Raw genomic sequence first — 14,176 nt, forward strand, 5'->3', positions numbered from 1 at the left:
GCAGATAAAGCGGAATAAATAAAGCCGCAAGAATGTTTGAACCCACAAGCAAAAAAATAAAGACAAATCTATGTGGTAAGCAGAGTTGCGGGGGGTAGCTTTGTAGTTTTAATGATTAGTAGTCTGAATATAGTTTGAATGAGTATCAGTCGGGCAGATGGAATCGGGAATGAAATAAGAGCCCGAGATTGCGGTATGGAGTTGGAATGGAAGCGGCACATAGTCCTGCAGTGGTAAATGTTCATTTTAGGTGAGTCTGGAAACCCGGTAAATTTGTCAATCCCAATAAACGAGATATCGCACAATTTGTTACGTTTCTCAATTTTCGCTCAACAGTGGCTATTTCAGTATTTATTTATGGGTGACTCCGGCTTTCACGGTCAATATAAACAACATGGCAATCTACACATATTGCACTTCTGAAGAGCCAGAAACAGTTATGTTTCAAAATATTGAAATGCGTTTAACGACAGCAACATTGAACTGTCAAGAATGATTCAGTGTAGCGATACCGTGCCTCATCTACGACACACGGATCGAGTCCACAAAACGGCGTCGCAAACGGTAGTACCCTATACGAGTCCATGATGATTTTGAATCAGTGCCGTATTTTTTCGCACACTGTTCAATATGCCCACAATGCTCTCTAACAGGCGGTCAGAGAGTTGCACGGAAAAAAAAAAAGACAGTGCTCGTTGAAATGATGGCCAACCTTAAACTCGTCCCGATGAATATATGAATGCTTTTCACCTCTCTTGCGAAGCACAATTTGCCTCTTTCTTGGCACTTCGCCGTAGGTAGTAGGAAGGCGGGTACTTAGGTAGCCAGGCAGTTTAGCTCTTGCGTCGCTTCGCTTTCATGAAAAAGACAATAATGTATGATTGATGGCAGAATCGAGCCTCTGCCGTCGAGCACTGCAGCCCTGTGCTCTTACCATTAAGTCACGAGCTCTTCTTTTCTCTCTCTATAACAATTAGGTCAACCGCTGTGAGAACGTTACATCGTTGTGACAGCACTGCACTATTGTGACAGTGTTACGCCGTTGTGACAGTGTTACGCCGTTGTGACAGCGTCACACCGCTGAGGCAGTGTTGGCACCGTGTTAAACTTACAAGCGCCGGGACCGGGCCACTTTCCGCAGTACGTTCCTCGTCGCAGCTTAGGCTGCGTAGAAACTGTGCGACGTTGTGCCAACATCATGGTCACCCACCACCCGTAGTGGCTTAGCGGTTACTGGCGTTGCGCAGCTAAGCCCGAGATCGTGGGATGAAATTCCGGCCATGGCGGACGCATTTCGATGGAGTGCGAAATGCTAAAACACCCCCGTGCCCCATGAGTTGGGGGTACGTTCAAAATCCCCTGATGGTCAAAATTATACCGGAGTCCCCACACTACGTCGTCCCTGATAGTCATATTGTGGTTTTGGAACGCAACACTCCACAATCAAATTTTGAACGATCGGCCAAATTAAGCACGTTTTAAAATTTCTCCGCCTGTGTACAAATGCCATCGTCGTTTTAACGTACACCACGTGACATAGCGGTAGCTACGTACGATTGTTCAGCACGTACTCACTGATGGCGTCACAATCTGTGTTTCTTTTATTGACACTAGTCCGCTAAATATGTGGAGACCGACCGGCGCCATGTCAAAAGCCCGCTTCGAAAGGCTTGGCGCAGAAATCATGCGGTTGCCTCGATACGATCGCCTTCAACGTGGTTGTCGTAGTGCTGCTGACGTCACGCACAAGTACGCTCCTGACCCACACACATCTACTCAATTTAAACAAGCACATTGGTCCGCACGGTATCGCCATGCGGAAAGCCCAACGCCGGATAGCCAGCTAGCTGCGAAATGCTTCGCAACATATCGATTCCCAGACCGCCTGGGATCTGCGCAATATTTATGTTAGCCATCAAAGTGGGAGAATAATCTATCTGTATGCATCTGTATGCCCATCGGTGTAAGGATACTTTGTACGTAGCTTTACTGGAATAAAAACAGCCTCAGAAAAATCAGACGTTGATTAAAGCAGTCGATTTGACTTAAGGGCAAGACTTGTTTGCATCGAAATGCTGCGATGTTGCGATGTGGTCGTGAACCGCCTAGCATGTGTGCAGCGTAACTGTGAAGCGAACTTCAGTGGCCACGAGCAGGTAGCTGTAAGCACGACTGTAGGTGCAATCGGGGCACCATGTAGTCTCAAAAAAGTTTGCACCCTGTGAGGTTTAGTGTGTTCCAAAAGAATAATGTTCATGTAGTATCTTGCTCGCGATTACTTTCTTGAATACTCTGCGCTAGCTACTTTCTTCTCGAGAATGCAGTGTCATGCAAATACGCGCATGCAGTTCGTGACCTGAAAGTATCTGGAACGCAGCGTTGTATAAAGGAAAAGAAAGTGAATTGCATCGCAGGTATTGTTTCTTTCTTGCCTTCTTGATAGCTTTTTTTTTTTCACTTTTTGTAAAAAATCGAAGTAGCTGTGGAGTATGTAGACATTTATCAAGACATTATCATCATCAACATCATCATCAGCCTGGTTACGCCCACTGCAGGGCAAAGGCCTCTCCCATACTTCTCCAACAACCCCGGTCATGTACTAATTGCGGCCATGCCGTCCCTGCAAACTTCTTAATCTCATCCGCCCACCTAACTTTCTGCCACCCCCTGCTACGCTTCCCTTCCCTTGGGATCCAGTCCGTAACCCTTAATGACCATCGGTTATCTTCCCTCCTCATTACATGTCCTGCCCATGCCCATTTCTTTTTCTTGATTTCAACTAAGATGTCAGTAACTCGCGTTTGTTCCCTCACCCAATCTGCTCTTTTCTTATCCCTTAACGTTACACCTATCATTCTTCTTTCCATACCTCGTTGCGTCGTCCTCAATTTGAGTAGAATCCTTTTCGTAAGCCTCCAGGTTTCTGCCCCGTAGGTGAATACTGGTACGACACAGCTATTATACACTTTTCTCTTGAGGGATAATGGCAACCTGCTGTGCATGATCTGAGAATGCCTGCCAAACGCACCCCAGCCCATTCTTATTCTTCTGATTATTTCCGTCTCATGATCCGGATCCGCCGTCACTACCTGCCCTAAGTAGATGTATTCCCTTACGACTTCCAGTACCTCGCTGCCTATTGTAAATTGCTGTTCTCTTCCGAGACTGTTAAACATTACTTTAGTTTTCTGCAGATTAATTTTAGACCCACTTTTCTGCTTTGCCTCTCCAGGTCAGTGAGCATACATTGCAATTGGTCCCCTGAGTTACTAAGCAAGGCAATAGAATCAGCGAATCGCAAGTTACTAAGGTATTCTCCATTAATTTTTATCCCCAGTTCTTCCCAATCCCGGTCTCTAAATACCTACTGTAAACACGCTGTGATTAGCATTGGAGAGATCGTATCTCCCTGCCTGACGCCTTTCTTTATTGGATTTTGTTGCTTCCTTTATGGAGGACTACGGTGGCTGTGGAGCCGCTATAGATATCTTTCAGTATCTTTACATACGGCTCGTCTACACCCTGATTCCGTAATGCCTCCATGACTGCTGAGGTTTCGACAGAATCAAACGCTTTCTCGTAATCAATGAAAGCTATATATAAGGGTTGGTTATATTCGGCACATTTCTCTATCACCTGATTGATAGTGTGAATATGATCTATTGTTGAGTAGCCTTTACGGAATCCTGCCTGGTCCTTTGCTTGACAGAGGTCTAAGGTGTTCCTGATTCTATTTGCGATTACCTTAGTAAATATTTTGTAGGCAACGGACAGTAAGCTGATCGGTCTATAATTTTTCAAGTCTTTGGCCTCCCCTTTCTCATGGATTAGGATTATGTTAGCGTTCTTCCAAGATTCCGGTACGCTCGAGGTCATGAGGCATTGCGTATAAAGTGTGGCCAGTTTCTCTAGAACAATCTGCCCACCATCCTTCAACAAATCTGCTGTTACCTGATCCTCCCCAGCGCCCTTCCCCCTTTGCATATCTCCCAAGGCTTTCTTTACTTCTTCCGGCGTTACCTTTGGGACTTCGAATTCCTCTAGACTATTTTCTCGTCCATTATCGTCGTGGGTGCCACTGGTACTGTATAAATCTCTATAGAACTCCTCAGCCACTTGAACTATCTCATCCATATTAGTAATGATATTGCCGGCTTTGTCTCTTAACGCATACATCTGATTCTTGCCAATTCCTACTTTCTTCTTCACTTTTTTTAGGCTTCCGCCGTTCCTGAGAGCATGTTCAATTATATCCATGTTATACTTCCTTATGTCAGCTGTCTTACGCTTGTTGATTAACTTCGAAAATTCTGCCAGTTCTATTCTAGCTGTAGGGTTAGAGGCTTTCATACATTGGCGTTTCTTGATCAGATCTTTCGTCTCCTGCGATAGTTTACTGGTATCCTGCCTAACGGCGTTACCACCGACTTTCATTGCACACTCCTTAATGATGCCCACAAGATTGTCGTTCATAGCTTCAACACTAAGGTCCTCTTCCTGAGTTAAAGCCGAATACCTGTTCTGTAGCTTGATCTGGAATTCCTCTATTTTCCCTCTTACCGCTAACTAATTGATCGGCTTCTTATGTACCAGTTTCTTCCGCTCCCTCCTCAGGTCTAGGCCAATTCGAGTTCTTACCATCCTGTGGTCACTGCAGCGCACCTTGCCGAGCACGTCCACATCTTGTATGATGCCAGGGTTAGCGCAGAGTATGAACTCTATTTCATTTCTAGTCTCGCCGTTTGGGCTCCTCCACGTCCACTTTCGCCTATCCCGCTTGCGGAAGAAAGTATTCATTATCCTCATATTATTCTGTTCCGCAAACTCTACTAATAACTCCCCCCTGCTATTCCTAGTGCCTATGCCATATTCCCCCACTGACTTGTCTCCGGCCTGCTTCTTGCCTACCCTGGCATTGAAATCGCCCATCAGTATAGTGTATTTTGTTTTGACTTTACCCATCGCCGATTCCACGTCTTCATAGACGCTTTCGACTTCCTGGTCATCATGACTGGATGTAGTGGCGTAGACCTGTACAATCTTCATTTTGTACCTCTTATTAAGTTTAACAACAAGACCTGCCACCCTCTCGTTAATGCTATAGAATTCCTGTATGTTACCAGCTATATTCTTATTAATCAGGAATCCGACTCCTAGTTCTCTTCTTTCCGCTAAGCCCCGGTAGCACAGGACGTGCCCGCTTTTTAGCACTGTATATGCTGCTTTTGGCCTCCTAACTTCACTGAGCCCTATTATATCCCATTTAGTGCCCTCTAATTCCTACAATAGCACTGCTAGACTCGCCTCACTAGATAACGTTCTAGCGTTAAATGTTGCCAGGTTCATATTCCAATGGCGGCCTGTCCGGAGCCAGTGATTCTTAGCACCCTCTGCAGCGTCGCAGGTCCGACCGCCGCCGTGGTCAGTTGCTTCGTAGCTGCTGGGGACTGAGGGCCGGGGTTTGATTGTTGTGTTCATGTAGGAGGTTGTGGCCAAGTACTGCGCCAGTGTGGCCAATCCTGCTCTGGTGAGGGAGTGCGTTACCGGTTCTGGTCACCGGGATCAGGCCACACTCCAGGCCTGTTTGTGCAATTTTATCAACACGCGGATTTTTTTTTAATCCGGTGGAAAATTGCCGGCACGGGATTCGAACCACGGACCTTTTGCACGCGAGGCGGGTGTTCTACCTCTACGCTACCGCTGCATCTTATTGGCGTATCTTAGCGCTTATTAGCGTATCTTAGCGCTTATCTTAGACGTTAGCCTATCTTCAAATGCATTCCTTCCCAAATGAGGGGTAATTTTTTCACCCTTTAACACGATGCCGCCTAACCTGTTTTTTTTTTTTCACACCTGGAAAGCTTCTGCGGCATTGGAGAATGCGGGCTCAGGCCAGTTACCTTCCATGAGTCCAAGAAAATAGAAAACGCCATCGTGAGCTGAAGTTAACGGACCACTGCAAGCGAGTGCAACAGTAGGCTTCTTCAGCGGACTTGTGCGAATTTCGCCGAATTATACAACCGTTCCGCCCAGGGCTTGGGCTCGCCTGGCGCCGAAAGCAGCACCAGGGTGCATGCGCATGACGGTTCGCTCTTGCCGACGCATCGACTAAACTTTGCGCATGCTCCCCGGGAACCATGACTCCATGCCGAGTTCATCAAATCGGTGGCCAAGTCATCACTGTCTTCTTATCAGCTACAACTTCGATTGCTGCGTATCTGCCGGGAGAGCTAACAGCGCGCCCGCAAAGACGTAACGTTTTGCCACTGCCGGACTATACTTCAAGAGGAGCGGATACAACGTGAAGATAACCCGACACGTAGGAAAGAGAGGATGGCCTCGCGCATGCGCACTCAAGCGGCTCCACGTAGGCAGGAATCTGTTGTGCTCAGGACTGTAACGTGCGAGTGTTAGCCAGGCTCTTCATGATTCGAGTCACTTCGTGCCCTTAAATGGAAAGAGCAGTAGCCTTTTTCTTTTAGTAAGGGCTTGACTTTCCGCGTAATCATTCATTTCTTCTTTTTTTCTTACAATGCTTCAGTTGCTGGAAGTAACCATAGAGTTTCTTACTAGAGAGAGCTCTGGTGCTGAGATCGTTCAGCCACCATGGGAATGATGGATAGTACATAAATTTGTCAGATCTTTGTGCTTGGGGCTTGAGTCGTTCTTGTGGGTTCGTTTATTACGCTTTATCGAGGCCTAAATTGGACTATATTTCAAAGCAATTTATGTTTTTTTAATGCAGAAGGTAAGAAGGCTGTGCAAGCACGCATAGTCGCTGCTAATTGCAGTGGTTACACTTGTGCATGCGTCCGTGGCGTTTTAATTTCAATATCGTGCTTTCTTGCTGGAGGTCCTGTGTTAGAATCCTGCAGTCGGGCAATTTCAATAATGTCTTTTTTTTGTTATTTATAACGCAATACTTTCTTAAAAGTGATCACTCTGTAAAGTCACGAAGTCATTTGAAGCCAGCAGAACGAAGTTTAGTCAAATCCATGTATTTCCCATCATTCCCATGCTTACCTAACCACCCCGCTTGCAGCTCTTGTAGACACCAGCGCCACAGGTCTCTTTAGTAAATCAATGAAACTCTACGGAAATAACAACTTGGAGCATCTTAAACTTCAGCTCAATACAAGTGGCTAAATGTATGGAGTGAGCATTAGAACGTCTTTGTGTGATGCCAAGACGTTAGGACGCAGCCTCAAATAGCGCGGAGTGAACAGCCCTTTGCACAACATTAGTGTGACCCGAGTCAAACTGCAAAAGTTCCTCGGTCAAGCCAACACTACCTAGATAGCACAAGGACTGTTCACTCCCATCCATGACGTCATGCTACTGGCCCGACTTCCATAGAATCTAATGGGCATGCTCCCGAGTAAGCCGCGGTGATTTTGACGTCACCAATTTCGTCACGCCAGCCTTGGCAATTGAAATTTCGGGCAAGTAGCATGACGTCCCGGATCGGAGTGAACAGGCCTTGTGCTATCTAGGTGGTGTTGGTCAATCAGATATGTTGTTCAAGAAACGTCAGAATCTACTATGAAACTGTATGTTGTCATTGCTATTAACCACAACGTTAAATGTAGATCCCTTTGCGACGTTGTTCAAACAGCGGCTTGTGGGGATTTTTTTTTTATAAGTGGCAGAACATAACCTCATTGTAGAATACTACGCTTTCCTGATTCGTCATTTATTCTGGGACGTCAGCGCTGAATGACGCGATATGCTTCGAAATGTCGAGGTTTTCCACGAAGTGGGAGAACCTTCACACCGAACTGCTAAGGCGAACGGTGACCGCTGCCATCCATTCCGGCGGCTTATATGTTCGACCGTTGCTGAAGCGTCTTCTCCGTCGCGGTGGCTTCGGTGAGAAACTCCGCAACAGTCTTGGCCGTATTCCGAACAAGACCGCCATAGAACTAACTGTTCCTTTGCGCCTTTCATCAGATGACGCACCTTCTTCTCTTCCGACATGCTCGAATCGGCACGCTGAAAGAGACGCGTAATTTCCTCCTCGTACATCGTGACGCTCTCGTTGGGCTTTCGAACACGTGACTGATGGGCTCGCTCCGCTTTTTCCCGGTGATCGGGGCTAGAGTAAGTCTCCAGGAGCTTGCACTGGAACTCAGGCCAGGATGACAGGGCATTTTCGTGCCTCACAAACCACGTGCGAGCACCATTCTGGATTCTGAAGTAGACGTTCCTGAGTTTGGCGTTGTTGTCCCACTCGTTAAACGAAGCCACGCGCTCGAACTCCGCCAGCAAGTGTTCCACGTCTTCAAATGCGTTGCCATGGAAAGCCGTCGGCACTTCGGGGTTCAGCAGCGTTAGGTAAGTCAGTGTCACTATTTCCGTAGAAGTCGCAGTGGTCGCCGTCATCACTTTTTCCTGGAGATTTCCAAATTCTGGGGCGAGGCCTCGGATTCGCCGGCTTGTGTGGTGAACTGGAGTCAACTCCAATTGTGGGGCGAGGTTCTTACTACCCAGTTGGGTCTCCTGCATAAGTTGAGTGTACCCAGAAGCTCCACCAAATTGTCGCGTATACCCTGCTGTAGTATACACGCTGAATTGGGATCCAGGCGTTCGCACTTTACGAAACGTAAGCGTCGACGCACGATGCCGAGACGAACCTCGTTTTCCTCTTCTTCAGTCCCCTTGCTGTGCCGCACCATGTGGCAATATATATATATATATATATATATATACCCAATTTCCATCTCGCCACGTAAGACACGAAGAACACTCTCCGGGATTCACTTTTTCAGTGACAGTGACGTCATTCGCGCCGTAGCCCTGTGAGGGTGAGAAGGTTAGCGCTGTAAAGAACCTTAATCACTGCACTTTTTTTTCATGCGGGAATTCCAGTACTGGAACATTGCTTGGGGGGGGGGGGGCAAGTGTGTGGAAAATCGAGGGGACTGCGTTGAAAGTAACATGTGGTTAGTTAAGTCAACTACTTCCTCCCAATTGATATCGAAAATGTTTAGGACAACCGTCATACACTGAGTATGTTGCGACAAATATTTAGTGCGTTAAAAAATGACGTCTATGTGAACAGAAAATGTGTGCTCTTTCGTACAACAAGCAAAAAGTAAACGCTCGGTACAGCTGGTTTAACGCCATTTTCGGTATATGCACGTCGCTGTCATGTAAGAGCCTAAGAGGAAATGAGGCTGCCTGGTCGCTCAGCCTTAGAAGTTAGCTAGTTAGTTAGTTAGTTAGTTAGTTAGTTAGTTAGTTAGTTAGTTAGTTAGTTAGTTATGGTGCAAAACAACTGGGGCTATGATGCACCAACCACAATAAAAAAGGAAACGCTTGAACATCAACACACTTAGGTCTTCGATTTCTGCATCGAAATGCGAGATATATTGTCACGTGGTTGTGACGGTGAAGAAAGCAAAGTGGTGAATGGCGAAACTAGCGTTTTATTGGGCGAACTTGGGCCCACAAAAGCAAATTACACTCTAAGGAGAGCAATAGGGCGAGCACAATCGGCGCTCCACCAACAGGGCCGTCAGCGATCCGTCTGCAGTATGCTGATGTCAGTGCAGTGTGACAGGGGCGCCAACAGGACAGAAAACGCTGTCGGCAACAGTCGGCAGACCAAAATTGGTGTCGAGTCGTCCTTGTGTGAACGAGCCTTTACCGTTTGCCCGACCGGCCAGACCCTGTGACATCGCCGTCAAAGCCTGGTCTAGACTGTGAGAGTAGTTTTGCACATGTGGTTGTTTACAGTGCACAGGAATTTCAAAGGGTGCCTAAAAAGCACCCTACCAAATTTGTTACAGTTTAGAAATACGGGGGGGGGGGTGCACTTAACTTGAGCAAAGCATTAAAAATATGCAAATGCTACGCAGCTACACCAAACCAAGGTAATGTTGTTTGCCGTCGCTTGGAGTTACTCAACCATAATATTTTTAGATTCAGCCCAAATAATTAATTAATAATTAATTAGTATAATTCTCAATTATTATATCCATATGAAAACTGTCAATAAGAAAATTGTAGTGCAACGTGAGAAACTCCCCATACAGCTTTATTTTGCTCAATACGTGCTACATAAAGGGTTTCTCCGTGCTTGAAAGCAGCCCTCGAATACACGCGAAATTGACGCGCTACTGGTTAGTCGAGGCATCTTGCGTTCATTCCGTTTTCGTGCAGTTGCAGTTTTCTCGAACTTGCATCAATCTACTCTTAACGTTTACTGCTCATGCCAAGCTTATTTACGCCGTGAATGTCGTTTTTTACTTGATAGCTCAAGAATGTCAGAAAATATTAACTGTGCGTATTCATTCCATGCGAAACGGCGGCGCGTGAGCGATCTCTGCAACCTTACCTACGGAATGTTCAACCGTTCGCGTCCATTCTCTGACTCATAGTCTGGCAGATCAAGTATTCCTCAAGCTCAGGAGCAGAGGACTAGCATGCGAGTCAAACGAGTAACTCACTCTCGAGAGTGAAAATGGCAGAGGCGAAACCACGTGCGGCATCGCCACACCAAACACCCCATTGCGCGTATCCAAGGATTCGGACGCTGCTTAAAACAGCGGGCTTGCCATTGGGACGACCCTTTACCGAGTCGTGGCATGCAGTGAACTATAACAGTAAACTCTCGCCAAGAGCGGCGTCGCTGTGATGTCACGATGTCATTTCCGACGACTGCTCCTATGATGGGCGTAGGAGCATCTGAGAGCGCTGGACACGGGAGAAGAGCGATCGAAAAGCCAAATGCAAAGCGCACGCTCCATTTCCACAAGTCAAAGAAAACGTTGCTCGTGCGAGCAATGTAGAGCGCTTTCAAACGACAAGCCTCAGATGCCTATCGTGTCTAGAGTTGCGCCTAACCTATACTTTCGCCGCTGACACCACTGCTCGCCGAGTGCCATCGGGTGGCCTTAAAAGGAAGCCACATGTTCCACCGCGGTACAGAGAGGGGAACTTCAAGGACGCAACGCTGACTTTTCGTCGCCTTCAAAGGCACCAAGATCGAAATTCATTGCTACCGTGACGCGAGTGACTTGAATAATGGCGTGAGTTTTTGTAGGAAACTCTATCCAATGCACGACAAGGTATGAGTGACAGGGCATAAATACCATGGTAAAAATGAGTCGTGTAATTTTTGTCATCGTTCAAGCAAGTCATGTCATCCTGTCAAGTTATTCTTGCCTTAATATGTCTGTCATTACATGCATGGCATGTCATTCATGACATGACATAAATGTTATTATGTCAGGGATGCACCTCATAACATCATATAATGCATGCAGATCTTAACATGTCATGCATACCATGAATGCTTGTCACCGGTGTCGTGGAGATGAGGGATAGCTAAATGGGAACCATGTGGTCTACTATATTCGAGAGTCGTTAAGCCACACTTGCGTATTCATTTCGAGTGTGTTCAATGGGTAGGTAACCAAAAAAATGACTTCGCGGCCTTCTTGTTTCGCGCGCGGGTTAAGTTTCAGAATTCTTACGCCAGCAGTTCCTGAGATACAGATGCGGTAACCAACTGCATGCAATCCATAGCTGGTTCTTAAAAATAAAATACGGCCTATTTACCAGCACTTTCTATATTAAAGAACCAACGTGTAGCGAGCACAGCCGCAAATTCTATGATCATATACGCACCGACAAGCGATGGTTTGAATCGTATATAGTGTTCTTCCTCTTTTGTTATAACCAAATGTTCTTCTAGAACTTTTGGTGTAGTCAAGCCATCAGTGTAGACATGTGCGCGGTTCCTGCCGTTCTCGTAGAAGAGGAGTAAACTAAGTTCTTTAGTGGAGACTATGGCACTTGAGACTTGTTCTAATCGAGGTTCTCGAATCGTGAAGTGTACTTGAGGGCAGCTAAAGAAAAATTGTAAAATTCGTGTCAGAAAAGTTGCGTGTACCTCAGGCCTCACGCAGTGCGCTTAGGGACGCAATGTGACACAAGGTATTTAGGTGGTCAAGTTCAAAAAGAAAGTTCTGTGAATCTTGTATCAAGCTTACCGCCTACATTAACCCAATCGTTTCCCCCGTTTCATCGATGTTATACGTAATAACACAATCACGTATCCTATTATGCGATCTTATAACTGTGTGTAGCAGACACTCTACAGGGTGCTTCTTTTAAAGCTAAGCTTATATTGGCTCACAAGTTTCGATGGCGATGTAGACACGAAAAATACAGTTGCCCCCAGAGCATAGCAGCTGTGGGAAAGGGCGGTTTGATGAGCTCACAGTTGCGCCGGCGCGGCAGCGTGAGTCATTAGCAAGGATTCCAGCTGCAAAGGCGCGCGTTCACGCCACCCGAGCAACCAATCAGAGCCGTTTCACTTCTGCCGGGGAGGGAAAGGCCTGGAAATGGTTTCGCGCGAGCTGCGCCGGCTTCGTTTTCGTTCAGTTCAATCTCCGAAAGCGGATGGGACGGCCACTCGTTGTGCATTCCCCCGAGGAACGGGCCGCCTTCGACGAGCGGCGGCGAGAACTCGCCCGTGAAAGGACTCGCCGTCGGCGCGCCTATCCAGCCGTTAAGGGCCAAATATAGTCCGACGCATCGTAAGCGCGCACACATCACGTCGCGTTGGGGGGCCGATTGCACAAACGCGAGCCTCTAAGTGTAGACTTAAATCCGAATCTCGTCTTATCCTAACCTAAACTAAGACTGGACTTCCAGGCCGCAGTAGTGCGCTTGTAGGAACCGACAAGAATGAATTACAGTCCAGACTTAATGAAGACGGTAGGTACTTTTAGTACCTAGGCGCTAAGTTTTGCCGCCAACTGGGAATGAGATGGGGAACGGGCCGAACTCGGTCGCGATTGACAGCAAATGAAAAAAGGTGGGATTCTTGCTCAAATGAAAACTGTTTATTATCTGCAGAGCGTCGGCGTGAAGCTTGTTGCTGCCTTCCTCGGCCACGTCTCTCGCTCGTCTCCCCGTGCCGTCTCTCTGGTTCGGCTGGCCTCCGGCTCTTCTCTCTCGCCTCGCTCGAACCCCCGTGTCTACTCGTGGGTTTCTTCTTACAGTCCCAGGGACGATAGCAGAGCATCGGTGCGATGAGTCTTTCCTCGTGTTTACTCAAGGGTCTGTTGCGGGGAGCAAAGTACCATGCGGGGCGTCTCGTGATCTACGGGTTTGCGGCGGTGGAGCATGCTGCCTGACAGGTCGGCGTAAAATGCGTGACGGCTAAGTTACGAGCGTGCGCGCCGCTCACACGATATCCATACCGCTTGGAACTGACCAATCGGTGGCCGTGCGTGCCGTCTATTGCACCCACCACGCAGGGGAAGCCGCCCAGACCGTAGAAGTTGGTTTGCACCTCAGCCAGCTCGTTCGGTGAGGGCCAGCTGGTAAATAGAGGAGCACAAACAACTTTTATTGCATTGCGATGCCATGCGAGATTACACTCGTACACCTGAGCACACATCCGAGCCTTCCTACAAGTAGTACTGTACATACGGATCTAGCGCACAGCCCCGCAGGTGGAAAGTAAGCGTTTGCCGGGATCACGACGAACTGCGTAGTTGCTGTGAAAAACGTGATTTTCTCAACCGCGTCTCGCGATCGCTACGTTTACAATTGTACGCAGACGCGTAATAATGTTTTGTTAAATCGTTTCCTTGCATTGTACGCTGCTTGTTTTCTTGCAGACACACTCGACAAAGCGCTTTTTCCGCACTTTAATGTGCCACGCTTGCGAAAGCTCCTGCCTGACAAGGACGCACGGAGGCAGCCGCTACATATGGTGCGGTACTAAGAGCGGGGGATATGCGCAACAGGAAGCTAGGAAAATCGCGAAGAGATAAAGCGAGGCTCACCGTATCCAAGTTGAGCAGTGGCGGACGAGAGCAAGAGCAACTCGCCGAACGGTGCGGCTGGCCGTCGATTCGTGCACGTTGATAGTATTGCCGGCCGTGATCAAAAAACCACCGGTAGCGAAAAACTTCAGCGCGAGCACCACTTCTTGCTCAACGCTCAAATTGTTGCTCCCACGAGTGGGATGCTGAAGATTGTCACGCAGGAGCTCGGCGAGGTAGGCGATGCCAGCGCGATTAAACCGGAAACGCCTCTGAAGCTCGTCTTCGTCGAAAACTTCGAAGATGTTCGTGCGATCCCGGAACACACGTTCGCGGCGCATCAGGAGCTCGGCAATCAGTTGCAGTCGAGCCAGCCGCACGGCAGCCAT

At 47.6% G+C, this 14,176-nt stretch overlaps 1 protein-coding gene across 1 annotated transcript; it reads right to left on the minus strand.

Moving 5' to 3' along the window:
* Nucleotides 1-9,645: 9,645 nt before the first annotated feature.
* LOC140213691 (putative nuclease HARBI1) lies at nt 9,646-14,176 on the minus strand. The gene is made up of 3 exons (XM_072284941.1): nt 13,854-14,176; nt 13,232-13,337; nt 9,646-9,702 (listed from the first exon to the last, which is right to left on the minus strand). The coding sequence occupies exons 1-3, from the start codon at nt 14,174-14,176 to the stop codon at nt 9,646-9,648; spliced, it is 486 nt and encodes a 161-aa protein (XP_072141042.1).

Source organism: Dermacentor andersoni, chromosome 10 (assembly GCF_023375885.2).
Source record: "Dermacentor andersoni chromosome 10, qqDerAnde1_hic_scaffold, whole genome shotgun sequence".
Taxonomy (NCBI): domain Eukaryota; kingdom Metazoa; phylum Arthropoda; class Arachnida; order Ixodida; family Ixodidae; genus Dermacentor; species Dermacentor andersoni.

Excerpts from the sequence above, each read along its gene's own strand:
- LOC140213691 (XM_072284941.1), bottom strand. The coding sequence starts at position 14,176 with ATGGCTGCCGTGCGGCTGGCTCGACTGCAACTGATTGCCGAGCTCCTG. Across the intron at positions 13,338-13,853 it reads ACGGCCAGCCGCACCGTTCG|CTGGCCCTCACCGAACGAGC; the intron begins GCGAGTTGCTCT and ends TCTATTTACCAG. Across the intron at positions 9,703-13,231 it reads GCACGCACGGCCACCGATTG|TCTAGACCAGGCTTTGACGG; the intron begins GTCAGTTCCAAG and ends CTACTCTCACAG.